This window comes from Onthophagus taurus, chromosome 8, assembly GCF_036711975.1.
Source record: "Onthophagus taurus isolate NC chromosome 8, IU_Otau_3.0, whole genome shotgun sequence".
NCBI classification, from domain to species: Eukaryota; Metazoa; Arthropoda; class Insecta; order Coleoptera; family Scarabaeidae; genus Onthophagus; species Onthophagus taurus.
In genome coordinates this window covers 2,901,718-2,929,451 of record NC_091973.1, presented here as the reverse complement: position 1 = coordinate 2,929,451, position 27,734 = coordinate 2,901,718, and the positions used below count along the sequence as shown (strand labels likewise).

The 27,734-nt window shown below is 37.2% G+C and overlaps 2 protein-coding genes across 8 annotated transcripts; one reads left to right on the top strand and one right to left on the bottom strand.

Annotated features, from left to right (window-relative positions):
* The first annotated feature begins 1,424 nt into the window (after positions 1–1,424).
* On the top strand, positions 1,425–25,362 carry LOC111425585 (La related protein). Of its 7 annotated transcripts, none has more exons than XM_023059708.2 (8): positions 1,425–2,350; positions 5,309–5,365; positions 5,593–6,592; positions 6,711–8,014; positions 8,916–9,082; positions 9,135–9,289; positions 24,747–24,859; positions 25,333–25,362. In XM_023059708.2, the coding sequence occupies exons 1-8, from the start codon at positions 1,787–1,789 to the stop codon at positions 25,345–25,347; spliced, it is 3,375 nt and encodes a 1,124-aa protein (XP_022915476.1). In that variant the 5' UTR covers positions 1,425–1,786; the 3' UTR covers positions 25,348–25,362. The 7 variants fall into 7 exon arrangements, with proteins under 7 accessions (XP_022915476.1, XP_022915475.1, XP_022915474.1 ...); XM_023059707.2 differs by lacking the exon at positions 25,333–25,362 and having other exon boundaries at positions 5,593–6,035; positions 6,099–6,592; positions 24,747–25,291; XM_023059706.2 differs by lacking the exon at positions 25,333–25,362 and having other exon boundaries at positions 8,922–9,082; positions 24,747–25,291.
* Positions 10,636–26,092, bottom strand: LOC111425584 (Ca[2+]-channel protein alpha[[1]] subunit D). The gene is made up of 25 exons (XM_071198815.1): positions 25,838–26,092; positions 22,674–22,977; positions 22,495–22,600; positions 22,292–22,431; positions 21,976–22,235; positions 19,964–20,172; positions 19,325–19,912; positions 18,906–19,268; positions 18,736–18,856; positions 18,472–18,673; positions 18,322–18,416; positions 18,049–18,166; positions 17,166–17,295; positions 16,951–17,114; positions 16,811–16,898; positions 16,581–16,688; positions 15,219–15,271; positions 14,542–15,160; positions 14,387–14,491; positions 14,145–14,336; positions 13,840–14,085; positions 13,091–13,756; positions 12,731–13,038; positions 12,071–12,411; positions 10,636–11,756 (listed from the first exon to the last, which is right to left on the bottom strand). Exons 1-25 carry the CDS (start codon positions 25,863–25,865, stop codon positions 11,446–11,448), a joined length of 5,865 nt encoding a protein of 1,954 aa, XP_071054916.1. The 5' UTR covers positions 25,866–26,092; the 3' UTR covers positions 10,636–11,445.
* Positions 26,093–27,734: the final 1,642 nt, after the last annotated feature.

Genomic DNA, 27,734 nt, shown 5'->3' with positions numbered 1-27,734 from the left:
GGCCGCCTCAAGTATTATGAACAATACTTAGGGCGGCCGACGTCTTCGAAGTTGGCCGAGATTATATGTTCCATAAATTTCAAGCAGGATAGAATTATTGTGTTGTTCATGATACTTGGGGCGGCCGACGTCTTCGAAGTCGGCCGAGATTATTTCTCTTAACTTACTTGAAATTTATCTAAGAAATAATTTTTTTTTAGTATAAAATTCATGTACTAAGAATGTTGAGTAATCTGGACGTACACGGCTCTGAGATCTTTGCTTGTCTGAGATTGTAGAAATTTCTGCCATCACGACTATTAATAGAATGTCGTGCCAATCACCTCTTAAGGTTCACATCTACAGTAGGAACTTTCAAGGACGAGGAATTTACCTCTAAGTTGATCATTGAGTGGCACTTTGTATCACTTTGCTTTTGAGCAAAGTGATACAAAGCAGCCGAGATTATTTCTCTGAACTTGCTTAAAATTTATGGAGAAATAATCTCGGCCGACTTCGAAGACGTCTTGATCATCTCAAAAATACTTGGGTTGGGTTGGGTTATGTTGGGTTGGGTTGGGACATCTTCGAAGTCAGTCGAGATTATTTTCTCCATAAATTTCAAGCAGGGTAAACTTCTTGTATTGTTCATAATACTTGGCGCGGCCGACATCTTCGAAGTCAGCCGAGATGTTTTCTCTTAACCTGCTTGAAATTTATGGATGAAATAATCTCGGCCGACTTCGAAGACGTCGGCCGCCCCAAGGTATATTCGTGATATTAGAGGTAATCTCGGCCGACTTCGAAGACGTCGGCCGCCTCAAGTATCATGAACAATACTTAGGGCGGCCGACGTCTTCGAAATCGGCCGATATTATAGGTTCTATAAATTTCAAGCAGGGTAGAACTATTCTGTTGTTCATGATACTTGGGGCGGCCGATTATTTTAGATTATTTTATGCATAAATTTCAAGCAAGGTATCTTAGGGTAGCTTATTTAGTAAAGATTTGATACATAATTAATGATTAATGTTTTCAAGTATAGTTATTTAAGTTGCCTAAGTTGAGAACAAAAAATGGAAAATAAAAAAAATTTGATATTAAAATGCAACCTCAGTAAATTATTATAAACACAATAATATGTTAGTTAATGCAGCTAGGTTACAACATTATTTACGTTTTTGCTTATGATGATGTTTAGAATAATTGTGGTTACAATTTGATAATATTAGAATAATATTTTTGTTGATGTTTGTGTTTTATTATGAAAACAAATTTGTAGTTCCCAGTTTAAATAGTGGTTTCGATGATCTGAATTGATTAAAGTTGTTGTTTATTACTTGCAATGTTAATAAAAATTGGAAGAAAGTTGGTAAGTTTGAATTTTGGCGCTTTATGATTTAGTTCTTTGGTTCGCCGTAACATGTGCTTGTTTTGGTTAGTGCAATCGGTAAAATTCCCTACTAAGGTTAGATTTGGATCGAGGAATATGTGATAAGTTATTGTGACTGCTTTGGTGATTGTTAACAATTTATTCGAACATTATTTGTGAAACGTTTGTTATTAATTGACTTCTTTAGTGTGTCCAGTCATTCGCGACCTGATTACGTAAATAATTTGCGAAAAATCCCAACGAAAAAGCCGTGTAACTGTCCGAGGTATGCTTTTGAAACTTATGGCCATGCGTTTTTAAGTCGATCATGGTTACTATCCATATTGTGAATATTACGTTTAACCGAACGAAGAAATTTTAACATAACCCGAAGTACAACGGTTTAAAGTACTTATAGTTAAATTTTAATTGACTATGGCTTCACATGTTACACCTTCACAAAATCCAACCTCAAAATTACTACCCAACTCTGAACCATCCGGTCAGGGTCCTTCTTACGCACGTGCTGTAAAATCAACCGAAAATAAAGAAATTATAGATGATGAGCCCCCAAAAGACCCACAGCCCCCTCCAATCACTCAACCTGTGGAACCCCAAACAGTCCCAACAGCACAAGATGATCAAGAAGGTACTTTTACTCAAGTGGTAAGCCACAGTAGGCGCGAGCGTAAAAATGAAAGGCAAAGACGTGATCGCAACAAAGATGCACCCCACAAAAATGTAAATGGCTTCAAGGAAAAAGATCACCCCCGTGACATGAAACGAGAAGTTTCCTACGAAAAAGGCGAAAAGGATATGGATAAAGAACCCGAGAAGAAAATGTTTATTGAGGCCCCTCTGCCAAAAGTCAACCCGTGGTTGAACAAAAATGCTGCACTTGTGGTGGCAAAACGTACTGTACAAACACAAAAATCAGAACCAATCCCCAATGGACCCACAAAGTCCAAAGATTCTAACAATAAGAAGAAACAACAAAAGGTATGTTATATGTTTTTTTTATCTAACACATTGTTTAATGAAAAATGTGATAAAAAAAAATAAAAGAATAGAAATTTTTAGCATTGTTTAACTTTGTAGATTAAATGTACATCATGCTAGCTAGGTTTTTGATATATGCCAGGAATCTTATATAAGCGACTTATCAAAAAATTGATAAAAGTAAGTTTGACCCTTCATTATCTCATCTAATATACTTTACAAAAATAAATGATAGAAAAAAAATTTTTCATTTAATAAAATGTATTTTTATAATCAGATTAATTTTTGTGATAATCTCACTTTCAACATTATTTTCCATCTTCTACAATTTTTGAGTGGAAATTTCCATCTGTGATAATAATATATTATTTGGAGATTTTTGACATTCATTAAATCGGGTCCACATTGGCCAAAATTTCTTCATGCTTTGTGTTTGATTTTTTCAGATCCAGTAAGTTACCGTCTTTTTTAAGACTTCAAGGTCAATACCCAGTATTTCCGTAATTACGTTGCCACCTCAAATCAACGACTCAAAGACCAATTTCAGTTCCCTAAAATTCAAAATGGACGATTTTCTTTATAAATGATATTAACTCAACCTCATTAATAACCACGTTATGTATAACATATACAGGATGTCCCAAATAAGCGATAAAGGGCATTAAGGAGTTTTTCCTTAGAGAAAAGATGTAGAAAATTTGCCATATTATAAAAGAAAAATATTTTTATACATACAGGGTGTTCCATAATCACGTACTAATATAAACATGTTATTTTAAATGGAATGATGTAGTTTTTTGTAGTGTTCTGATTCAACACACAAAAATATGTTGACTTTGATAAGACATGTTGATACCTGACACTTTTAGTTTTTGAGTTATTTCAATTTTTGAATATTTGTAAGGATTTCTAGAGTATTGGCGAGAGAATACAGACTGTAATAGTAACCTCAAGTATCATGAACTGGTATTCTCTGGTATTGGAAATATTTGGAGGCGGAAGAAGTAACCTCAAGTATCATGAGCTGGTATTGAAAATATTCGGGGGCGGCCGACGTCTTCGAAGTCGGCCGAGGTTGCTTTTCCATTTATTTCAAGCAAGATAGGCTCATACTTGGCGAATTCAAAAAAAAAATTCCGAAATAATAAGGTTATTTTAAATGGAATGATATAGTTTTTAATATGACTGATAAGATATATGGTGATATATGCCACTTTTAGTTTTTGAGTTATTTTAATAAATCTGAATTTAACCACGTAAATTGTCCACATCTATTTTTAAATGACTGCAGTGTATATTCAAAAAAATATTATTATCGAGTTAAAATCCGTTAATTTTTGCAATTTCCGCTTGACTAATCTTGTTTGAGTAAGATTTCGCTAATTCATTAAGGAAGTATTAAAAATAATTCCACATTAACTACTAAGATTAGAAAAAATTTGCGTTTAATAATTGATAGGTATCTACAAAAATTTTTTTCCTCAAGATTATTTTGTTATTGCCTTTTGGAGTTTTCATAGGTAACATAATCTTTACCTTATCAAGAACAATTTGAATGAAACAATGGTTTACGTGAATTAAGCCAATCAAATAATACGGTACGGCGATAATGAATGAAGTAGGTACTTAACGAATTTTAGTTTGGTACTTTTGCCAATAATTAACACCTTAGCGATTGCGGTGATTTTTATGTAACTTGATTATTGCTTTTTTATTTCAAGTTAAAAATAAAGTTTACGGAAGTTTTTGTTTGAGGGGTGTAAGTTGTTAACTAAAGTATGGACACCTATATATAGGAATCGTCAACAAATATTATATAACATTTTTGAGTCGAAATCAAGGCCGTCGGTTGTAGAGAACTAGGTCAGCAAGGTCGATTCAGCCAATAATATTGGATACAATTCCGTTTTGACATTTAAAAAATCGAAAACCACCGTACTCGGGTTCAGGTTTGAGTTCGAATTCGCTACCGTTTTTCCTTAACGTTTTTAAACGCACATTACAACGCAAGTCTATTGTCGAACACGTGGGTAACTTAGCTGATAAATAAAGAGAGCCGTGTCGCAGTGCACAAACTCGCGCGGTCAGTGCAGGTAGCGAATTTCCAATTTTTTTCTTGTGATGTCCTGTTGAGCTATCAACTCTCTACCAAAGAATGGCCAAAAAGGTATCTTTTACGTTCGCTTTTCAACCGTAAACGTTTCACGTACACGTTTTCATTTTCAATTCGAACATCTGTTAGAACGTTCAGAAACGGACACGTCTATTGTCATTTCTTGATTGTATCGAGGGTTTTTAAATTATTCAACGATAACGATTTATCGCAAATATTATTATATTTTTTGTTACGTTATGTTTGATTAGAGTTGATATATTTTGTAATGTTATGAGTGTATGATGACTTATAAGAATCATTTAAACATCGTGTTGAGTATGTACAGGTGGAATTTTAAAAATTATTTAAAAATTTGTTTTTTTTTTTTTAACTTTTTAAGAAAAATTTTAAAAGCAAAACGTTGTTTCTAGGTATTAACGAAGTTTTGTTGAGTCATCGCTGGGATAATTTTTTTTTAACAAAATGAAAATTAAAAATCGATGGTGTGACAGTAGCCTAAAGCGGTCTTTATCGCTACATAGTCGATTAGTTTAGTTCTGTTTGTTCCTAAGCGTGCGCCGATACGTATACGCGACTTATCTGCATATTTGTGTAATTGCTGTAAAGGCGTTAGTCGCAAGTCGCTGATAAAACTGTTTCTACAGGAACAACCTCGACCGCTGCGCGCACAGATTGAACGGGCGATAAGAACGGTCCGTTCGGGAGCTGCTTATCCCCGCGATTTATTACGGCCTTTTATGGCCCATTCACAATGCTTTTCGCGACGCCGATCAAAAACTGATAATTAATTAATTTTTTTACTTCTTTTTCGCATACGTAACATGTCCGCCGTTTTCTTTCAGGTTAGTGATTTCGCATATGGCGGCGATTGGCCCACGCTCGGCGACCACTCCACAGAGGTAAGTGTATTCTATTTATAATACATATTTTGTCAGTTTAAAACGTCGTTCTATCTCAGCAGCAGCTGCGCGCACGGTCTATTTTCAAAATAATTGGGTTATTATATCACGTTGTTGTCTGGAGCGAAAGTAAAAGTTTTTAGAGCAACGACACTCTTCGTATTTAACACTCGTTATCAAGTTATGGAAAATAATAAATAAATTTCCAATCATTTTTTTGTTCGTAGCGTAAATCGCCTGTTAATCAAGTGGTGCCAGATCCTCCTCAAAGCAGCTCAAAGCAATCCTCTTCTAATGATGGAGACACCACCGATCCGGCGGAACAAGAAGAGGTTGAGACTGAAAAGAAGAAGAAAAACTCGAAGCACAAATGGGTTCCGTTGGACATCGAGTTGAGGAAGGGCAAAAAAGACCCGGACTCTTCAAGACATAAGGAACGCTTTGATACGCAATCCACGGTTAGCGATGGCGATAAAGATTGGAGAGCGGAAATCAACGGCGGTGGTCATCATCAGGGTAACGGTAGACAATCAAGACCAGCGTCGGCTGCTCCCCGAGGCAGAGGCCATCGAAATCGCGGTGGACGACGAACCGCTTTTAATAGAAACGCGAGAGGTTCGCATGGAAATGCCGAAAATTCATCGGAATACACTTCGGATTATGCTTTAAAGTATGGCTTGAATATGGACTTGGTGAACATCACGCCTTATATGGGAACTTTTTATTTCAACAGTAGTAGTTACGTCAATTTAGATAGCCCAACATTGAAAGCTCACGTTAAGAACCAGATCGAGTATTATTTCAGCGAAGAAAATCTGATGCGGGACTTCTTTTTGCGAAGGAAGATGGACGCCGATGGTTACTTGCCCGTTACGTTAATCGCTTCGTTTCATAGAATTCAATCCCTAACTAGCAACATTTCTTTGGTGTTGGACGCAATCGCTAGTTCGGATAAATTAGAATTATCTTCAGGATTTAAAGTGCGCACTCGTCAAGATCCCAAAAAGTGGCCCATCCTCGACAAAGGCGAAGACGACAAACCACTCTCCCTAGACCAGCTGGTGCCTCCTCCTCCGTTGCCTAAAACTTTTAGAGATCCGCACGTCGAAAATCTTAACCCCGACGTCGCCGAATTCGTACCACATGACAATATAAATTCTACAGATTCTAATCAGGAATGCCAAAACCCGAAAAAAACTACAACGATCACTGCCAATGCTACAACTGGTATGTTAAATAAATCCATTTTATTTCATTAACTCTTTAAAACATATTTGGGCAAAGAGTTGTAAAATTTTTTAAATTATTAATTTTTAAAATGTTCATTATATTATTTATTGTATAGACGATCATCACCAAGAGATATTAGATGACAATACCTGGAAAGAGGTGAAAAGAAAAACAAAAGAAGCCAAATCAAAGAAAGATCCAAAAGAAAAAACTGAGCAACAAAAAAATGAACGCGAAGAGCTCGAATTTTATTTTGACGAAGAGCTCGAAGATGTTCCAACCGGACGTCAAAATACGTTCACCACGGATTGGTCCGAGGATGACTTGGACGAACTGAGCGATCGTGACATTAACAAAATTCTCATAGTAACTCAATCGTCTCGCGTACCAAAACATGAGGGTTATGATCGCACGGGCGATTGGACGACCCGAGTAAAAATGACCGAAGAATTAGAACAAGCAATCAACGACGGTTTGTATTATTACGAGGAAGGTTTGTGGAACGACGCTTCTGATCGACCCAGTAGTGGTAGTTATCGCACCGTAAGAACGATTACCCAAGAAGTGTTCGAAATGATGGCGCCGCCGGCACCGAAAAAACAAAACCCTGAGGTTCCACCACCACCACCACCGGTGATGGTTGAACGTCAACAACCTGCAAAACAATCATCGACAACGGGAGGTCGCAATCAAAGACAACATAGCCAACGTAACGTTCCTAGATTTTATGCGGTTGTTAAGGATGAATCTCCCGATCCGAGAACACCCCGCAAACGCAAAACAAGACATTCTAATAATCCTCCCGTCGAAAACCATGTGGGATGGATTATGGATGTTAAAGAGCACCGAGTTCGTACCACTTCGGCTGGTAGTAGTATGGGAACTAGCCCCAATGAAAGCCAATTAGCAACAAGTTTGGGTAGCATACCTCAATCATTACCAACGTTCCAACACCCATCACATGCTTTATTAAAAGAAAACAATTTCACTCAACAAGCTTATCATAAATATCGACAACGTTGTTTGAAGGAACGAAAACGATGGGGTAGCGGACAGTCGAGCGAAATGAACACTTTATTCAGATTTTGGTCATTCTTCTTACGCGAGAACTTCAACCGATCGATGTACGGAGAATTCAAATCCATCGCCTTGGAGGATGCCGAAAAAGGTTATCGTTACGGACTCGAGTGTTTATTCAGGTTTTATTCATATGGTCTCGAGAACAAATTCAGGCCGCATTTATACGAAGACTTCCAAACGGAAACCATCAAGGATTACGAAAACGGACAATTATATGGATTAGAGAAATTTTGGGCTTTCCTCAAATATTATAAACACAGTGGCAACCTTCAAATTAATACTACCCTTAAGCAATACTTGTCCAAGTTTAAAACCATCGAAGATTTTCGAGTTGAAGAGGTACGTACAAATTTATGTCATAATCTCGAACTTAATTATCATATTGAATGAATCATAAAATTAAAGAAAGTGATTAATTTTATAATATCTGTTTGATGATTAATGTGCAATGATTCAATATAATATCAGATTAACGCAATACAAAAAAAATTTTATGCAATAAAATCTAATGACCAAATCGTCATATCTTTCCGATTTTGAAGATAAGTTCGATTATTTTACGAATTATTTTTACGATTGTTGCGAAATCATGTCACTAAGGGTTTTTGGGGTCGCTGATGATGAATCTGATGTTCGTTTTCGAGAATTCAAAATGGGGGACACAGAATGGCGAGCGCATTTTGTTAAAAATTGTACACCGTTGTAAAAATTGCGACAAATTTTTAAAAATGTAAGAAATGAGTTGATCCTAGTGTTACTTGTCAACAGTCTCAACTCACAAGTAACAGTAGGGAAGTGCCATAAATTATTTCTCACATTTTTAAAACTTTGTCGCAATTTTTAAGAAGGGTGTACAATTTTTAACAAAGTGCGTTCGCCATTCTGTGTCCGCCATTTTGAATTTATCCATCTTTATTTTGAAGCAAATTTAATTTTTAAGAAGTGAAAAATGTCAGTTAAAAGTTAGGTTGGCTTCTTTTGCGATTGTTTTTTATAATAAATTTATTATATATTATGATTTATTCAATATGTGTTTGTGAAAAAACTTAAGGGTAAAAAAAGGTGTTCATTTATCTTGTGGCTTTAATGGGTCATAATCTGCCACATTTTGTTCGTAAAAATTTCATGTTGTTCGTTATTGTTTTCCTGTTGTTGTTTTTTTTTTAAAGATTACGTGTTTTACACCTTAAGTTAAAATTTGACCCTAGTTACTATCAAAAAATATTGTCACGAACTATAGCCGCAGATAAACGAAGTGAAACATCAAAACGGGAGGGTCCAGAATCGTGGTAAAGGGGGAGGAAGAAATCGCAGCGTATCCGAAAGTCAAACCGGCGTGGCGATGGCGAATGCGGCGCGCAATAATGATGATCGTCGAAACTCGGGTAGTAATAATACAAAACTCAGGTAAATTTAAAATTAAAAATAAAAATAATGTATAAAAACATATTTTTTGAAGGAATGATATACGTGATCAGTCCGGAACAAGTGCTCCGGCTTCAACAGGATATTTATCTGGTCGAGACAGGTCTCGTACATACTCTTTTGGATCGGCGCGTTCACGTAACAATACTCGTAACAGAACGGAGCTGTGGAGACAAAGGGATACTGAGAGTAAGTAATAAATGAAATGTTAATTTAAAAAAGAAAACAAGTATGCGAACGGTCTTAGTGTAATAGTTTCGATAATAGGTAAGAAAGAGACTGCGCAGGCAAACGCTTGATGGGCGGAAAGACAACTTAACGTCACTGTAATATTGGTTAAGTAGCTCTAAAATCCCGAATGTACAGTACCGTAAGAAAAAGCACTGAGGGGAAAATGTGATCGGACGACCTTGTCCACCTCATAATGTAAATAGCGAAAGGGAAAACTATACTCAGTGCCATTTTTGCCTTATACAGATGGTTAAATACGTTTTTCGAGAATCATTAACTTTAGCCACAATTTTTTTTTGTCAGAAGCGAAGAGTCTGTTCACGAGTTTTTTTGGTAGTTGTTTACGTTTTTTCTTTTTTTCTATAATTGGGTTACTATGTGTACATAGGTTTATAAATATATATATATAGCTATACATAATATACATAAATAAGGAAAACCGCTCATAATGTTATACAAAGTATATTTACATTAGCCCTCTACGTTAGCTTTTTCGTTTTTTTTTTGATGTTTAACTTGAAAGTTTATTGATATTATTAATTTAGCGGGCAGTTCCAATTTTTTCAGATACTGAGACTAGGAACTGGCCGCTTTAATACATATTATTTAAATTGTGGTACTATGTTAAGATTTAATCTTTATAGTTTAAATTTCAATGTGCAGGAAATTTCATTTTCATTTTATTGTGTTTAGGCGTTCGTTTTAAAACTAAAAAATTCAAGTTACTTAAAATCGAAACATTTTCTATTTGCGTTAACGTCACCCGAACAATTTTCAAGCACCACATACAGAATCATCTTTTTATAAAGTAAGTAATTACTAAATTTAATTGATAAGAGAAATTTAATATTTTTTAATAATAATCGTATAGAGTGATTTTTTATTTGATGAACTAGCAAAAAAAGAAACGATGTTATCTTATAAGTATAATTACATACGCAACTATTAGGTAAGGCTGAACATAACGTTGCTGTAGTGTGAGAAATTATTTTTAAAAATTACACTGGCAAGTTGTAGCAACGAGAAGTAGAAACTTATTAATTTCATTGGCACCAAATTAATTAATTTCTGACACTACATTTACTGTTAGTCATTACAGATTGTCTATAACTGATTAAGTTAGCTTGTAAATTGTGTTTTTGGAAGTGTGATTACTTATTGTCTTCCAGTAACACTAAAAAAACAAAAAAAAAGATTAAAACTCCACAAAAACCGCAATGATGTGTTTTTATTTATTACCTATTTTTTGAGATTTTATTTATTTTTTTTAAATATCTAGGAATTTTGAGCATAAAAACAACAAATAAATTTTTATATGACTTTTATTTTAAACTTATTTGAAATATTTTAAAACACAGAACATAAATTATTTAACAATGTTTCTTTTGAAATAAATTCTGTTCGCATAACCATCGCAGGTACGTACAGCACTTGTGGCGTTGTGCGAACAGGTTATTAATATGGTAAACTATTCGACAAGTATCAACAAATTGTTTATGTATATGAAACAAAAACGTAACGATCGCAACGAACCTGTAAATGTATATAGGCTTTCTTTTTTTTAATAATAATTCTTTTAATAATAATTTTTTTTAATAATAATTACCTCTTTAAATTTATGTTCATTATTACAAGTTGTTAGTATCGATACCAGTATAGCTGTCAAACGAGACGTCGCTTTATACAAATACTAACTATATGGATGACAGAGAGAGAGAGAGAGAGATACAGAGAATCGTGAGGTCATATGAATGAATAGGATTTACTTTTTTTTATAATAGTTTGTTGACACATCGGATATTACAAAAAGTTTTTTTTAATTACATATTTTCTTAGTTACGCATCCCCTTCAAGTAACCTTTTTCAAACACCCTGTACAATGGAACGAAACAAAAATCCGCCGAGCAACGCCGTTCGCTTTGCTCATTCTTTCTCAAGTAAAGATTAAAAAACTACACGGTACAAATGAAACAATAATAATAATCATCGTCATCATTGCGTGTGTTATTATTACTTATTATCATTATTATTAGTCTTCTTGGACCAGAAGAAAATCTCAGGCACTTGGTATGTTGGCTGGGTTACGTAACCGCTACGGGTTCAGTTGGCCTCTGCTATAAATTTTGCTGTCTCTGTAGGGGTGTGTGCGTATTCGCCATGCTTCTTTCCTGCTGTAGCAGGCTGTGCGCGGCACGGTCCATCTCCTCTTGCGTCATGTCCAGGGCTTCTTGCATTTCCTTCGACGTGTAACGTACGAAGTCTGGATCGCAGTACTTACCCAGGCCTTGTTCGGCCAAAATCCGTCCGACCAGACTCTCGGCAGATCCTATCACCTCGAAAGAGGTGACTTTCCGATCGGATGGACTTCCGGGCAACGAATGGGACAGCCTTTCCGATGCCACGTGACCGTTTGATTCACCAGTCGCTGAAACGGACGCGTTTCGTATGTTATATTATTTGAGTATTTCAAATTTTAGACAGGTGCATGCACTGCAGGTCAATCAAAGGAAGGGAAGTCATGCAATGAAGTGACTATTGTAGGATTCGTAATGTTACCTTTAAAGAACTGTAATGTGTGGAAATGATGTAGTAAAGTGTAAAATGTGTTAAAATATTTGACAGTTCGATAAAGGTGGCGCGTGTGCGCTTGTATTTAGTTACGTTTAAGGATAGTGTGGTTAGATAAGGGTGGGTTGGATAGGTTTCGACGGTGCGGCAGTGAGCGAAGAAGGGGCTAACCTCTGCCATGGAAGGAAGCCCTGTGATTTAAAATGGCGCAATGCGAATGGCGTGCGATGCCCTCTTCAGATGCGCCCGGCCAACAAAGCGGCTCTGGATGGGACTCTGGTAGGAAGCCCGCTACAGCCATAGCTTGTGCTTGGGCTAGCTTGAGCCCGCTTGCGATCCGGCCGAAACCGGAGCCGGCGGCGCCGGGGCCCCGCTGACGCACAGGCGATGGCGGCACGGACTGCATGCAACTGCTCCCGAGTGTCAGGCCCAACCCCAGACCTCCAAAGCTGCGCAACACGCGTCGCGGTGGTGGCGTTGGCGGCATCAGCTCAGTGTGGTCGCCCTGCAGACTGTAGCAAACACCACGTCACCACGCGAAGGACCACTTAACACAGAATGCGCCGTCCGACGATCCACTCCCCCATCCTCCCCGAGTAGATCGTCCGACGGTGCTCGATTCATTCAAGAACTCAAAACCACACCACTCATGAAACATTGTACACCCTCGATACGCTTACCGTTGTAATTTGGATGGAGAAAGCCAGATTTACTGAAAGTCAAATTAAAACATGTTAACCGCAAACGAAAGCGACTCATTTGCAACACCAGTCATTCGTCATCACCCACCACCAAAGAAGAGATAGCTTAACCAACGCTCTCACCACTTACTCGATAACTTGGTAGTTATTTTTTTCTAGCTCCCCATTGTATACGTTCGTCAATGACCTCAACGGTATTTCCTCGTCCATTCCGTCATCTTGATGTAACGAGGCTACTGACCTATTGGCCACAGGCTTAGACACGTGATTCATCCTATCCGATGTTAACCGTTGATTGGAGTTATAATGAAGAAAATCGGCGCTAGAAGCGGGTGTTATTTTGATTTGAGTTGAATTTACTTTCAAAGACTTTGCTCTATTAAAACTATGCCCTCTTCTCATCGATGACCAAACACTACCAAACAGCGAATGATTCCTCTGTGGAAACAAGAAATAAGAATAATTTAATAATACTTTAAGAACTATTTACCCTGTGCATTGGTTCAGGATTGTCATCGATCAATTCATCTAAGTTTCCAGAAATAGCTCTCTTCAATTCCGGCCCGGCTTCGTGCAAAGTACGCAATCCAGCTTGTAAAGTAACCGTATTATGCGCTTCTTTATCTCCATCTTTCAACTCTTGTTCTTTCCTCTTTTTAAATCTCCTAAAATAGTCTTGAATGAGGAAAGTAGCGTAGAATTTCCCCACCGTAACCTCGTCATCAACTCCCGGCGGAGGAACGACTTGATCTAAAAGCTTAGGACTAGTTCTTTTCCATATTTTTCTAATAACAGTCCTAAGTTCAGCGTTGGCATCATCGATGTTTCCCTCCGTCTTTATTCGCAGCGACGTTCTAACGACGGCGAATAAAGTTGCATTAAACAACACTGTTCCATCGCTATTCAGCGGCATATTCATCGAAACCAATCGTTTGCAAGCCACGCGATGAGGACATAGCTTTCCGAATCCTAGAGGTGGTGATATTTTTCGCAAAAGCGTTACCACGTCCAAGTGTTTTATGCGACCTTTTGCGTCCGGATCGTATTCGCTCCAAAGTCGAATAAATTCGTCTAAATGGTGCGGGCCGAGTATAGACCAATCCCTAGTTAAATAATCAAAGTTATCCATGATGACGGCGACGAATAAGTTGATGATCTGGAATGAAAATCATTTTTGGCGTGCTCGTAAAAAGGTTGAATGCAAATTGTTGATGTGTATTAATCGGTCATGAGACTTACTAGGAAAGAGCATAAAACATAGAATGAAATAAAATACGGATACGCTATTACGGAATCGCATTTGGTCTGGTTTTTAACTTCCTTGGCACATGGTATTTCCGGTCCCGCACAGTCCAACATTATTTCTTGCCAACTCTCCCCCGTAGCCGATCTAAACAGCACCAGCACCGCTTGGAAGAAAGACGAGAAGTTATTGTTTCGATCTATGGAGCTATCGTTTTGATCAGTATCAATTTTCCCAAACATCTAGAAAAAGAAAAGTTTCTTCAAATTTCGATCGTTCTTATAAACGTTTTTATTCTTACCTGCATCCCTATTACCGCATAAATAAAGAACAACATTACAATCAACAATGCGACGTAAGGCAAAGCTTGAAACGATTTTAGAAACGTCCAAAGTAAAGTTTTGATACCTTCTCCTCTACTCAGCAACTTTACCATTCGCATTACTCGGAAAACTCGAAGAAAATTGATCGGGATGAAACTTCCTTTTTCAAACTAAAATAAGTTTTCAAGTTATAAGTAGCAAATAAAAGACCGCATCTTACTTTATTTGTACATGAATCCTTTTTAACTTCAGAACAAATTATATCAATGAAACTTCCGAGAACTATTAAGAAATCAAATATGTTCCAACCATCACCAAAATAATTCTAAAAATAATAAATTAAAAAAATATATAAAAAAAAAATAATTATATTACCTTAAATCGAAACGCAGCAAGTTTAAAAACAAACTCCAATGCGAAAAAGGCCGTAAAAATCATATTAAGAATATTCAATGCATCGCAATACTCGGTTGGCTGACCGTGAAATTTCATAGCCAAAGTTATAGTGTTTAAAAGAATAAGAACGAATATTGTATACTCAAAAGGTTTGGAAGTAACAAACCACCAGACTTTGTATTGTATCCGATGTTTGGGTATATACCGTCGAACCGGTTTGGCTTTGAGCGCAAAATCGATGCAATTACGTTGATTCTTATCTAATTCGCAGTTCTTGTATTCCTGCTCACCTTCGTTTTGGAACGTAACGATAACGAAACCAACGAAGATGTTCACCATAAAGAACGCAATGATGATGATGTAAATAATGTAATAAACGGCCACGATGGGTCGGTAATTATGTATTGGTCCCTTATCTTCGCCGTTAGAGTCGATGGAGTAATGTAACAAATTTGGCCACCCTTCAAACGTTGACACCGTGAATAACGTTAACATGGCTTTAGCCACGTTGTCGAAGTGGAATTTTTGCGTAGCCCACATTCGTTCTTCTTTTTCGGGCTTTGTTGTATCACCGTCTTTAAAAACTAAGTACGTTCCACTGCGAATTAATAAGACCGAGTAAAACCTTCATAATTAATAAGTAATAATTAACTTACTTGCACTCTAAGGGTGTTAATTTCGAACGATCCGTGCAATACGAAAATTTTCCCTAAACCCAAAACAAAAAATATTGTAACGAATCGTATATTTTATGAAAAAATACTTACAGGGTGTTTCCAACAAAACAAACAAATCATCAACAAGCTTGCTATGTATAGCTATACGTAAGTAGCTTTGTGCGCTACTTTCGTATTTGAAACACCCTGTGTGTAAACATGCGGTAATTCACATGCAGCTCATGCGAAACAACAAATAAACATATCAAAAAAACCCGTCATTTGTACGCATCACTTGTAGTCATAACTAGTATGTACTGTAATTTTGTTCGTTGTTTGTTGGTGCTGTGTGAGAAATCATAAAATAAACGGCAAAAAACAACGTGCTGGTCAAAAAACGAGGACGTCGGTCATCAAAAAATAGACAAGAATAAAGCTTACCAACTAATATGGATGCAGACAGTTGGGTAGACATACAGATAGTTTCGCGAATGGAATCTACAACTGTTATGGCGTCGCGCGCTTCTCTTAGCTCATACACCTCGATTTTATCACGAACGACAAGGTAAAAATGGTCGAAAAATAAAAGTTTTTGTTTTATTGTAGTAACAGGCAGAAGGTAATTTCAGATGAGAGAGGTGTGTATTTTATTCGTAGCCAGAGAGCGCGACAGCCTGTTAAAACTATGATTATTAACATGCAGATCTACTGTAAGTGCGGCAGACGCAAGCACGACGTATTACCTTAAACAACTGCACTCCAATGACAGCGAACATGAACTGCAGGAGGTAGGTAACCAGCATGATATTGCCAATAGTCTTTATGGCTACAATCACGCATTTGACAACATACTAGCCATGAGGGAAATGGAACAAAACCAATAAACATCGTCAGTCATAAAAGATTATAAGGTAGAACGAGAAGTGCTTCTTTTCTCTTGAATTGGTCACAGGGCGGCGTGGTGTGGCAGGATTTAGTCAATTGTTAGCGTTGGACTGGCCGCAAAACGATTAGTTACAAGTAAGAAACAAGAGCGGACGGTGTGCTCCGACTGGAACTCCTTGAGATGTGGGCGGCGTTGGGGGCGCTGAGGGATGCCAAATTGGGCCGGCCGGGACTACCCTAGATATGACTACAAGTGCTAAATTGTTCGGAAGATAATGGGAGGGGGCGATTACGGCACACGTGGTACGCAAAAACGCAATCGTAACTTGTTGAGACGCACAAACAGCTTGCATGCAGGGTTATTTCTCGTTTCGGGGCTGAAACATCAACCTCAAAGTAAAATAAAACAACGATACCCAGCACTTTTTACAATGGTATTTATATCTGTACACGTGTCTCTTATCATCTCTTCTGTACCTTGAACAATTGCACTCCAATAACAGCAAACATGAACTGCAGAAGACAGGTGACCAGCACAATGTTTCCGATGGTTTTAACGGCAACTATGACGCACTGGACTACATGCTGGAGAGAGATAGACAGTTAAATTGGCTCCTGCCTCCACCACTCTGTACCTAACTTCACTCAACGCAAGAGAACAAGAGAGCCAAACGGAAAAGCGACCCGCGATTTCTTTTTTACATTACCTTCAGTCCCTTAGCTCGATTGATTGCCCTTAGCGGACGCAACACCCTCAGTACCCTCAAAATCTTCACCACCGACAAATCCGCTTTGCTAAAATTCCCGCATATCACAACAATCATTTCTCAGCCATTCACAAACTTACCTAAATATAGACACGATCGACACCATCACCACAACAAGGTCCAACACATTGAACGCAGATCTCAAAAAGGCACCGTCATGTAGAATTACCCCACATGAAACAGTCTTCAGTACTAATTCTAACGAGAATATACTCGTAAATACATAATCGAAGTATTGCAGAATCTAAAAGACAAATTATTTATTTAGGTAATTAATTATTATTTAATCATTTACGGCATTTCGGGTGGAGTCGGCGTCTATAGGATCTTCTAATGCAAGAAGAGCGGATGATACCATGATGCACACCAGAATTGCGTTCCCGAACACGCTGTGATTGCACAACCAGTGACAGAAAATGCGAAACCTTGAAAATTATTTACAAACAAAATTACGGTTTATATTATAGCGCTTCATTTCGAGGCGATTCACATTTATTATTATGAAAGAACTGTGCAAAAAATGTTTTTTTTTGTTATTTACAATATTAGAGCTTGCACGGTTCGAAAAATCCAAAAATAAAAACACTGAAAACATCGATCAAAATCATGAACACCGAGTGATGAAGGAGCTACCCAAAAAATCTATTCAAAATCTAATCTACCACATCCAAAACGATGGTAAAAAAAAAGAAAAACATCGAATGCGCCGTGCGCTACGGTGGTTGGGAAGTGGAGTAAAAGCCAAACGGGGGGCTTCGCTGTCGATCGCATTTCTATAGACAACTACGCGCAGAAATCACTGGGTCACCTGTTCGTTTGGGAAAACACGAAGAATGACGTGGCCGGAGGAATAGGCACTTTCTGCGCGTTGTTTTTAACCTCAGACATACGTCGAAGTCGCGCGTCAACGGTATCTTGCTCGACATCTGAAATTTCCACACACGAAACGCATTAAACGGCATATCTACTACAACCTACGACATAGCTGCAAGACTTTAAGGACTAATTAAAGAGACAGCGTTACCTTTAACCTCAAGGACTGGAAAGAAGATAGAGTGATACCTAAACAATAATAAAACCCACAAAGAGAAGAAGAGAAGACACGAAGACCACAACCAAGTCCATCTATTTACGAGAAGATCCTCTCTTGCAGCTACGTCTTCATGATAGACACATACCTGTTTTTGTTGGAAAAGATAAAAAACGCACTGCCTTCAGGAATCGGCCTCACTTTAGTTACGATGTTTACCTCCGACAGTCTCCTCGGTCTTGCTGATACCTCAATTTCCATGTCGTCTAAAAAATAACGTCAAACATCCTAACTATATACATACAGCAAACAAACACATAAAAACACACACGCATATTTTTTACCACGTTACACAAATTGTTGCCGGGTTCACCTTCGTGTCCAGTATCCGTCCCGTTTCAATATATAACACCGAACTTACCCTGTTCAACGCTTTCTTGTTCTTCGTACGCCTCTTCTTCTTCGTTGTCGATGTTTACTTTTGTTTCTGATTCAATTTCCTCCTCATCTTCCTCCCTATTAAATTTAATTTAATAATTTATTGTATTAAAATTTATTAAAAAGTTTTCACCTCTCCGAGTTATATTGCACATCATCAAGATCTTCCTCTAGGCTTCTATCATCAATTTCTAACTCCTCATCAACGGGAGTAGGACTTTTTGATTTATTTTGATTCTCAGCTGCTTCCTCTTCTTCTTTTTCAATCGCTGTTAATGATTCTGCGTCGGCTAAATTGTCCACGGCGATAGCCAAGAAGACATTTAGCAGTATATCTTTTCAAGAAGTTAAGGAATATACGATTTGTTTTCGCCGAAAAAGTTCGATTAAAGGATACAATTACCGCAGATGAATAAGATTATAAAATATATACACGCCAAAGCTCCTAGACCTTGAACTCCGCCGAAAGCTTGGATGCCATCATACATAACTTGGTTCCAGTCTTCACCTGTTAAAATCTGATACGAAATAATAAATAAATAAAATTGAGTAGGATTTGAATTGTACCTGAAAGACGGTGAGTAGGCTTTGCCAGAAACTGTCAAAATTGGACCTCGGTTTTGGGCTCGTTTTATCGAAATTGAATTTCCCGCCAAAGACTTGCATCCCCAGCAGGGCAAATATAACAATGAATAAAAACAATAGTAGCAATAACGACGCAATCGATTGTATGGAATTTAATAGCGATGCTACTAAATTAGATAACGATCGCCAGTACTTTGTAACTTTAAACACCCGTAATAGTCTAACACATCTCAGTACAGAAACGCCCAAAGGAGGCATTATTTGCGTTCGAGTTAACACCGTTTCGGTGATGCTGCCAATAACAACGAAACAATCAAAACGATTAAATAATGATACGAAGTAACCCTAAAAATAATTGAAACAAATAATAACTAAGAATTAAGATAAAACATTTTTCTTACTTGAAAACCTAAACTGTACATCTTTAACAACATTTCCAAAGTAAATAGGGCGATAAAGAACATATTTGTGTATTCTTGAAATTCGTCCAGCCAATTAGGTTGAGCGTAATGTTCCGTGGCTAACACCGCCGTGTTTAAAAACACCAAAATAATAATAAGCCAATAAAAAACTTGCGATTTAACAGCTTTTCGACAACCCCTCCTCATCCTCCTATTAATTCTATCAAAATCCTTTTTTCGTTTTTTAAACCACGATTCTTGTTGAATCTCGGTTTCTTCCCCCAACTGATCCGTACTTTCCATTTCGTTGGGCGCTTTTACTTTCGTTTCTTGGTTCACTTGGTCCTCTCCTTCCGGTTCGATATCTTCGGCTTGCGTGATCCAGTCGAGATAACCGCGAAGATCCTCCTCGATCTGTTGTTTCTCGCGTAATTTATGAAAATCGCCTCTCGCTTTAGCTTTTTCCCTTTCTTTGGAAAATTCTCCGCTGAGTACACCCAAAATAAGATTCATAACGAAAAAGGCTCCGAATATAACCATGGATACGAAATAGGACCATTGCCATGATCCCCCGAGAGAATCTTGAATCTAAAATGGTTGAAATGAAATTAATTTGAGATTTCTTTATGGAATATTTACGTTGTATAAAACTTCAGTCCATCCTTCTAGTGTAATACACTGGAAGACTGTTAACATCGACAAGCCGAAATTGTCGAAGTTAGTGATCCCATAATGAGGACCTTCCCAAGTTCCGTTATCATCGCATATGTAAAAGCTGTTGTCTGAGTCAAGTTCTTTACATTGAAACCCAGATTCACCGCAAGGATGTGGTTCGTCCATGAATTTTCCTTTTATTAAAATAATTTTAATAAAGAGTTTAGTTGTTACAACAGATATCTCAACTATTATTGGAGATATGATAAAATGTTATAGAAGGAAAGTTTTAATATTCTATTATATTTCAATCTAAAAGTTTTTTGTAATATTCTCAGAATATCGATTTCGAAGACGTCGGCTGCCCTAAGTATTGTTCATGATACTTGAGGCGATATTATGATACTTGAGCCGAGATTACTTCTTATTTATTATTCACATTTATGGATAAAATAATCTCGGCCGACTTCGAAGACGTCGGCCGCCCCAAGTATCATGAACTATGCAATAAGTCTATCCTGCTTGAAATTTATGGAAAAAATAAATAAGTTATGCTCGTGATATAAGAAGTAATGTCGGTCGACTTCGAAGACGTCGGCCGCCCCAAGTATCATGAACAATACTTAGGGCGGCCGACATCTTCGAAGTCGGCCGAGATTACTTTTTCCATAAATTTCAAGCAGGGTAGATTTATTGCATTGTTCATGATGCTTGGAGTGGCCGACGTCTTCGAAGTCGGCCGAGATTACTTCTTATATCACGTATATAACTTGGGGCGGCCGACGTCTTCGAAGTCGGCCGAGATTATTTCTTCCATAAATTACAAGCAAGTTACGAAAAATAATCTCGGCCGACTTCGAAGACGTCGGCCGCCCCAAGTTATGTTGTGGGATATTATTTTTTCCATAAATTTCAAGCAGGATAGATTTATTGCATTGTTCATGATGCTTGGGGCGGCCGACGTCTTCGAAGTCGGCCGAGATTAATTCTTATATCAGGTATACAACTTGGGGCGGCCGACGTCTTCGAAGTCGGCCGAGATTATTTTTCGTAACTTGCTTGTAATTTATGGAAGAAATAATCTCGGCCGACTTCGAAGACGTCGGCCGCCCCAAGCATCATGAACAATGCAATAAATCTATCCTGCTTGAAATTTATGGAAAAAATAATATCCCACAACATAACTTGGGGCGGCCGACGTCTTCGAAGTCGGCCGAGATTATTTTTCGTAACTTGCTTGTAATTTATGGAAGAAATAATCTCGGCCGACTTCGAAGACGTCGGCCGCCCCAAGTTATATACGTGATATAAGAAGTAATCTCGGCCGACTTCGAAGACGTCGGCCGTCACAAGTATCATGAACAATGCAATAAATCTACCCTGCTTGAAATTTATGGAAAAAGTAATCTCGGCCGACTTCGAAGATGTCGGCCGCCCTAAGTATTGTTCATGATACTTGGGGCGGCCGACGTCTTCGAAGTCGACCGACATTACTTCTTATATCACGAGCATAACTTATTTATTTTTTCCATAAATTTCAAGCAGGATAGATTTATTGCATTGTTCATGATGCTTGGGGCGGCCGACGTCTTCGAAGTCGGCCGAGATTAATTCTTATATCAGGTATACAACTTGGGGCGGCCGACGTCTTCGAAGTCGGCCGAGATTATTTCTTCCATAAATTACAAGCAAGTTACGAAAAATAATCTCGGCCGACTTCGAAGACGTCGGCCGCCCCAAGTTATATTGTGAGATATTATTTTTTCCATAAATTTCAAGCAGGATAGATTTATTGCATTTAGGGCTTATTTCTTATGTCACAACAAAAATTAATCAATTTTTCATCTGGCACATTTATTTAACATATTTGATGCTCAATTGTTTTTTTAGGATATGGCAGATAATATGAAGTGTGAAGCAAGTTTCCTTCTATAACATTTTGTGATATCTCCAACAATAATCAAGATGACATTTGATTAAAAAATTTAAATAATTACCTGTTTTGTTATCTAGACAAGTGTTGTGGAGTTTTCCTGAGAACAATTCTAACCCGATAATGGCGTAAATGATGATAACAAATAGTACTAACAGAGCGATGTGTAATAAAGGCACCATGGCACGAAGTATGGAATTAAGTACGACTTGCAAACTGGGTACCCCTGATACTAATCTTAATGGTCTTAGTACCCGAAACGCTCTAAGAGCCTTAACGTCAAATGTGTCTTTTGTAAGATTAGTCAATATCGTAGTTATCATTCTAAAACGTAGTAATAGAATTAATTATGATTTGGATTGGTTACATAAATTACTTACCCTATTACAACTATCATAAAATCTAGCAAGTTCCATCCGTTCCTTAAGTAAGCACCCGGATGCAGTAAGAAACCGTAAGCAATGACCTTCATGACGCATTCGGCCGTGAAAATTACTAAAAATATATATTCAATCTTCTCCTTGAATTAAAGAAACAAACAGAGTTGAAGTTTGAAAAACAATGAAGTCTTGAAATAACTAACCAAAACGGCGTTGGTGTCGTTCGAATCGCCATTGGGAAACGGCGTGTAGACGGCTAAGGCAACGCAATTGGCGAAAATTGTTACCAAAATTAAATATTCAAAGGTCCTATACTAGATAAGAAAAAAAAACTTTTCGAAAATAAATGTAATCAGATATGTATGTAGTTTTAGAAGGATACTTCCATTCGACAACATCTATGCAGAGCTTCCTGACCGGGTTTTTCAGATGCAAACAAAAGAGCGCCCTCTGCGGCCTGTCCGGCGGGGGCTTCCCCCCTCTACGGATGGGTCTCTTGGGGGCAGTGGGGGTCCTGGCCCCCGGCTGCCCTGGGCTGGCCACCCCACCACCCACTGTACTCATCGCGGCCGGTTTTGCACTAACTTGATCGCCGCCCCGCAGCTTCCATGGACACCCAGCAAGCCCCCCTTGATCCAACGGGTACAAATGGCCGGCTGCAACCTCCTTAAGCTCATACTGCAACCCTAAACGACAGACTATCAGTGTCGAGTTTAAATTTAAAATCGCGCGAAGAAGACTCGGAAGCTGAACGCGGAGACGGACTTTCAAACGGCAAATTACAGTAACCCCGCGGGAAGGTTAAAGTTCAAGGGTAGTAATCGCATTACTACGCTATCTGCTAAGATCTAAATGCAGTTAACAGTCGTGCTATTAATGAATGCTTTTCAAAAGCGTATGTAATAAGCTTCGCTTCAGGGCGATAGCTTAAATAAGATTAATATTCAATTTATATATGCTCATTTTCAATTTCCATCTTATAAAATTAATTAAAAAAAGATATTAATTAATATTATTGCTTTATCTATTCATATTACCTATCATTAAATAAACAGCGTACCAAAAAATATTTAAACAATGTTCAATAACCATTTCCAATAAATTCTCTAGAACGTACGTTTAATTATGTGGCATTTTAACCATCAAATATGTGAATAATTTTGTTTTGAGTGTCAAGAGCAGCGTGTATATACATACATGACCGGGGAATATTGACCTTGCGGTTCTAAATAATGTCTGTACGCGAGTTTTGCTATAATCTGGCCTACTCTCTGTTATACTAAAATCAAAATCCGTTCATCATCGGAATTATTTCGAATCCGTGTGTGCAACGTGTTGATTACCGTTGATTCGAATTCCGTTAATCCGATCACCCGGTGACAGGAGAGTATCACGAGAGTGTTCGCATTGACAGATACGTTTTAACCGAATTTCGATTCATCGTACAGAAATTATCCCAGCTGTTTTAATAAACTGACTGTATTATAACGCCTTTTGTATCCGGCACATGCTCGAACGTCCGAGGTTTCGATAAAAGGATCTCGGAAACATTTATAATGCACCGTTCCCGGCATACTTCGAGATAAACAGATATATTAAATATTTCGTGACACGTTTCACAAAAAGAGGATTCCCCACGTCTCTGCGGCCTCACCATGGAAATATTCATCTCGAATCGATTGTTTCAGCCCCTTCATACCAACGTTGAAGCTCGTATTAGCATATTTCATGCGAGACCCACGTTGTATTACGATTATTACCTTTATTAACTTTCCCTAAGCTTACATTTCAATTTTCTTATATTTCCTTATTTTATACCATGCTTTTCTCTTTAAGGAAAAACATCAAAATATGTTTACTATATTTATAAAAGAGCTCCCTCACTGATTTTTATTGGATTCATCGCTGACTTTTATATCTCACTGATTCTCAAAGTGACATTGAAAAATTCTTTCTTGAAATTTTTTCTTAAAGATTCCACATTTATTTGATCAAGCTGAAAATTTTCTCTATCAAACGACACGTATATATATAATGTGCATCGATACGACGCTTTTCAGCTTCTAAAACTTTATTGATAAGATAATGTCGCGATTTTATGCTTCGATGATCAAAGCTTTACGATGTTATGTGACGTTAATAAATCAACTCGGTTTTGGGTAACAAAGAAATTTGATTTATTTTATATGGAATATTTTAAAGTTATATTATATCAGCATAGTTATTCGTTTATAAAGTTTATTTTATGTTTCACGGTCAACACATAATTTGTAGAAACTCGAAACAAGGTAAAATTGAAGTTTCCACAAAACATTCCTCACTTAATCAACACCCCATCCTTTTATTATTACGTATTAGTACTTTTAATATCATTAAATAAATGAATAAAATAATATATATATATATATAATAAGAGTTGATTTTAATTTAATTTAATTTTTTTAATTGTTTTTAGGGTACATGCAACAGAAGAGGGTTGAAGGAGAAATGTTGCGATTCTTTACACCAAACTTACGAGAGCCTGATTCGTGTTCGACTTCGATAATCGTCGAAAGAGGGGCACTAAACGTACGTCTCATCTCGCGTCCGCTGGGAAACAGCGAAGAAGTGGAGGCGATCGCGCGAGGGTGGATCAACAAATTCGCGAGTCTGCGCAATATTATTTTCAACTCGTCCGACCCAAATTTTCAACAAATAAGCACCCACCTGCTCATTTCCGACTACCGATTAAACATAATTTAAAACCGTATTATCAAATTCACCAATTAAATCATTTAATTATCCAAAATAATGATTCAAAACCTATCAATAAGATTGTATTATTACACTAGGGCAGTAAAACGGGTTTTATCGACGTTGCTCGTTATTAACACATAACCATCATCGAGTGATTAATAAATTACTAAGCAATAACAAGTCTTGTAAATGAGTTATAGCTCTATTAGATTAAATTGAATGATTAATCGAGATTGAAAAATAAATTAATGGATAATTCTTGAACGGTGACCTAAAAAATTAATAATAGTCCATTTTTTTCGCAGCGGTACGTAAACTGAGAACGGAGCACGTGTTGGGGGAAAACGCGGAAACCGGGTGAAAAAGAGGAAAACAAAGGCCTTCGGACGTCACAAGGGACGTCACCAGCGGGATGAACAAAAAAAATTAAAGCAGGTCATCCCGAGTTCTGGTGGATATCAACATTCTGCACATCATATCAGATGCGGACGTGGGCCGGAGGAAGCTGTGAGCTTTCTTCACGAGTGAGCGGGTCTGCAACTTCAAAGGGCAGCGAACATGTTACTTTATATCGATTTGAAAGGGCGTGGTTTGAGAAAATTTGAAAAAAAATCAAACGAACCGAAACGATATTAATCCTATCTGATTTGCCAACTAAACAAGTAAAAAAAAATTATATTTAAAACATCCAACTTATTCAAACATTGTTTCCCTGGAAATGTTTTTCAATGTAAGAAAATAAACGATTGGTTAAATCAAGTTAGCGCTTGAATCGAATACATACTTAGGTTTCGGGGAAGGGGTACTGACCTGGTGAATATGCAGCATTTGAGTCCATAACAAACGCAAAGTTCTCTTTTTAACATTGTTCCTGCCTCCATATTCGGCCACTTATAAGCATTACAGACGCACCACCCGTAAACGGAACGGAACGGCACTATTTACCCTCGCCCTTTACATCGTACACCCGACGAAACGGGTAATACTCCAAGTATTTTCGGTCTCCGCCCGAACTACTATTTGACAATTTGACGTATCCACAGAAACGACGTCGGACGTCGCGACGCCGGCTACAATTGGCGCCATCTATCGAAGCAAACTTAACTGGCAATAAGAAATCGTCACGTTTTTATCGGCGCCCTCTAACGCTAACCAACAAACATAAAATGATTCATAGAAAACTAAGATACCGACGTTTTCGTGAAAAGTCTTTCTAAAAATAACCCGTTCATAACCTGAAATTTTTTTCCACTCAAAAAAACCTTGCTATTAGTCATTGGATTATTATTACTAAAATCAGTCGGATTGGAAAATCGTAACAAAAAATGATTAGTAGTTTTCATTATTTTTATTGTTATTATATACAACACTTTTGCTTTCTTACCCACTCAATCCGGAGGACTCCATTTTTTTTAAAGGATACCAACGAATCTGATTAAAAATATCAAACACTTCCCCTTGAATGAATCAAAAAATATATATTAAAAAAAATGTATGTATACGGACGTGCGAATGTAGTACGTCAATTTTAAGAATGACCCGCTTTAGACCGCCTATCTCCCTAAAATATACATGGATAGGTCCAATAATACGCTGCGGAAGCAGGACTATAATTTACTATATTTATATTGTGTTCTTATGCAACCCTACTCACACTAATGCTTCAACGAATACATAACTTAATATTTAAACCAATTAAAAAAATACTATCTATTTTTATAATTAAAATTATTGTAATAAATAATTTTTTTTTAAATTCAAATTTTATAAAATTCATAAAAATATTATAATCGTTTAAGTAGGCGTTCATGAACAAGTCATATCCATAAATATAAAGTTGGACGAGATTTAAGATTAAAATTATTACAAATTGCTCCATATACTTTTTTAAATTTATATTTAAACACTAATGTTTTGAGAGTAGTTTACTTTGATCAAAATATAGAAATAAAATTAAAAATAAAAATAAATCCCATATCTCTTTGACCAAGTCGTTTACGTTCATTCTTAACTTAGTTAGTTGTCCTAATCTTAGTTTTATTTTTACTTATTAGTTATTAAATGTTTTCTCTCGCTCTTATTTCGTCCATTATCCTTGTTACACTCTATTCTTCTTAATATCGTCTCTCACCTCCACGAAGTCTCAACTCTCCTTCAAAAATCCGCAAGAAGCAAATCGGGATGGAGGAAGAAACTGGAATAGGTCTACATTCTTAATTCCTCTCTTTTAGTTAGTGCAACTAAATCTAGCTAAGAAAGTGTACACCATACTTTCTAAAACTGAAGATAAGTATCATGAGCAATACTTCGTTGCACGCTCCGAATCTCGAATGATATCATTAACAGCATCATGAAAGAAATAATCTTGGCCGACTTCAATGATATTAATCTTGAAGAACAAATACAGTTATTGACCTTCACTTCTCATTACCGAACTTCAAGGTCATAGTTACTCAATCATGACCTTGACGTTCCAGGAGGTTCGTCAATCCGCAAATACCAACGAAATTGATCAAGTGATAATAAATATATCAAAGGCGTACAAGTATATAAGTACTTGTAATATTGAATCATTAAAACTAGATCAAAGTAAGAAAAATAAAAAAAATTGCATGTACTTACGTAAAAAATAAAAATCCCCCTTCAACATCGGACACCATTTGATGATGTATTTAATTTCGTAATCTTATTATTTTTTTAAGAAGTA

Excerpts from the sequence above, each read along its gene's own strand:
- LOC111425584 (XM_071198815.1), bottom strand. The coding sequence starts at position 25,865 with ATGGACTCAAATGCTGCATATTCACCAG. Across the intron at positions 16,899-16,950 it reads TCGATCGTGTCTATATTTAG|CAAAGCGGATTTGTCGGTGG; the intron begins GTAAGTTTGTGA and ends CGGGAATTTTAG. Across the intron at positions 15,272-16,580 it reads TTGGAGTGCAATTGTTCAAG|GGAAAATTTTCGTATTGCAC; the intron begins GTACAGAAGAGA and ends TTTTGGGTTTAG.
- LOC111425585 (XM_023059705.2), top strand. The coding sequence starts at position 1,787 with ATGGCTTCACATGTTACACCTTCACAAAATCCAACCTCAAAATTACTA. Across the intron at positions 2,351-5,308 it reads ATAAGAAGAAACAACAAAAG|GTTAGTGATTTCGCATATGG; the intron begins GTATGTTATATG and ends GTTTTCTTTCAG. Across the intron at positions 6,593-6,710 it reads CACTGCCAATGCTACAACTG|ACGATCATCACCAAGAGATA; the intron begins GTATGTTAAATA and ends TTTATTGTATAG.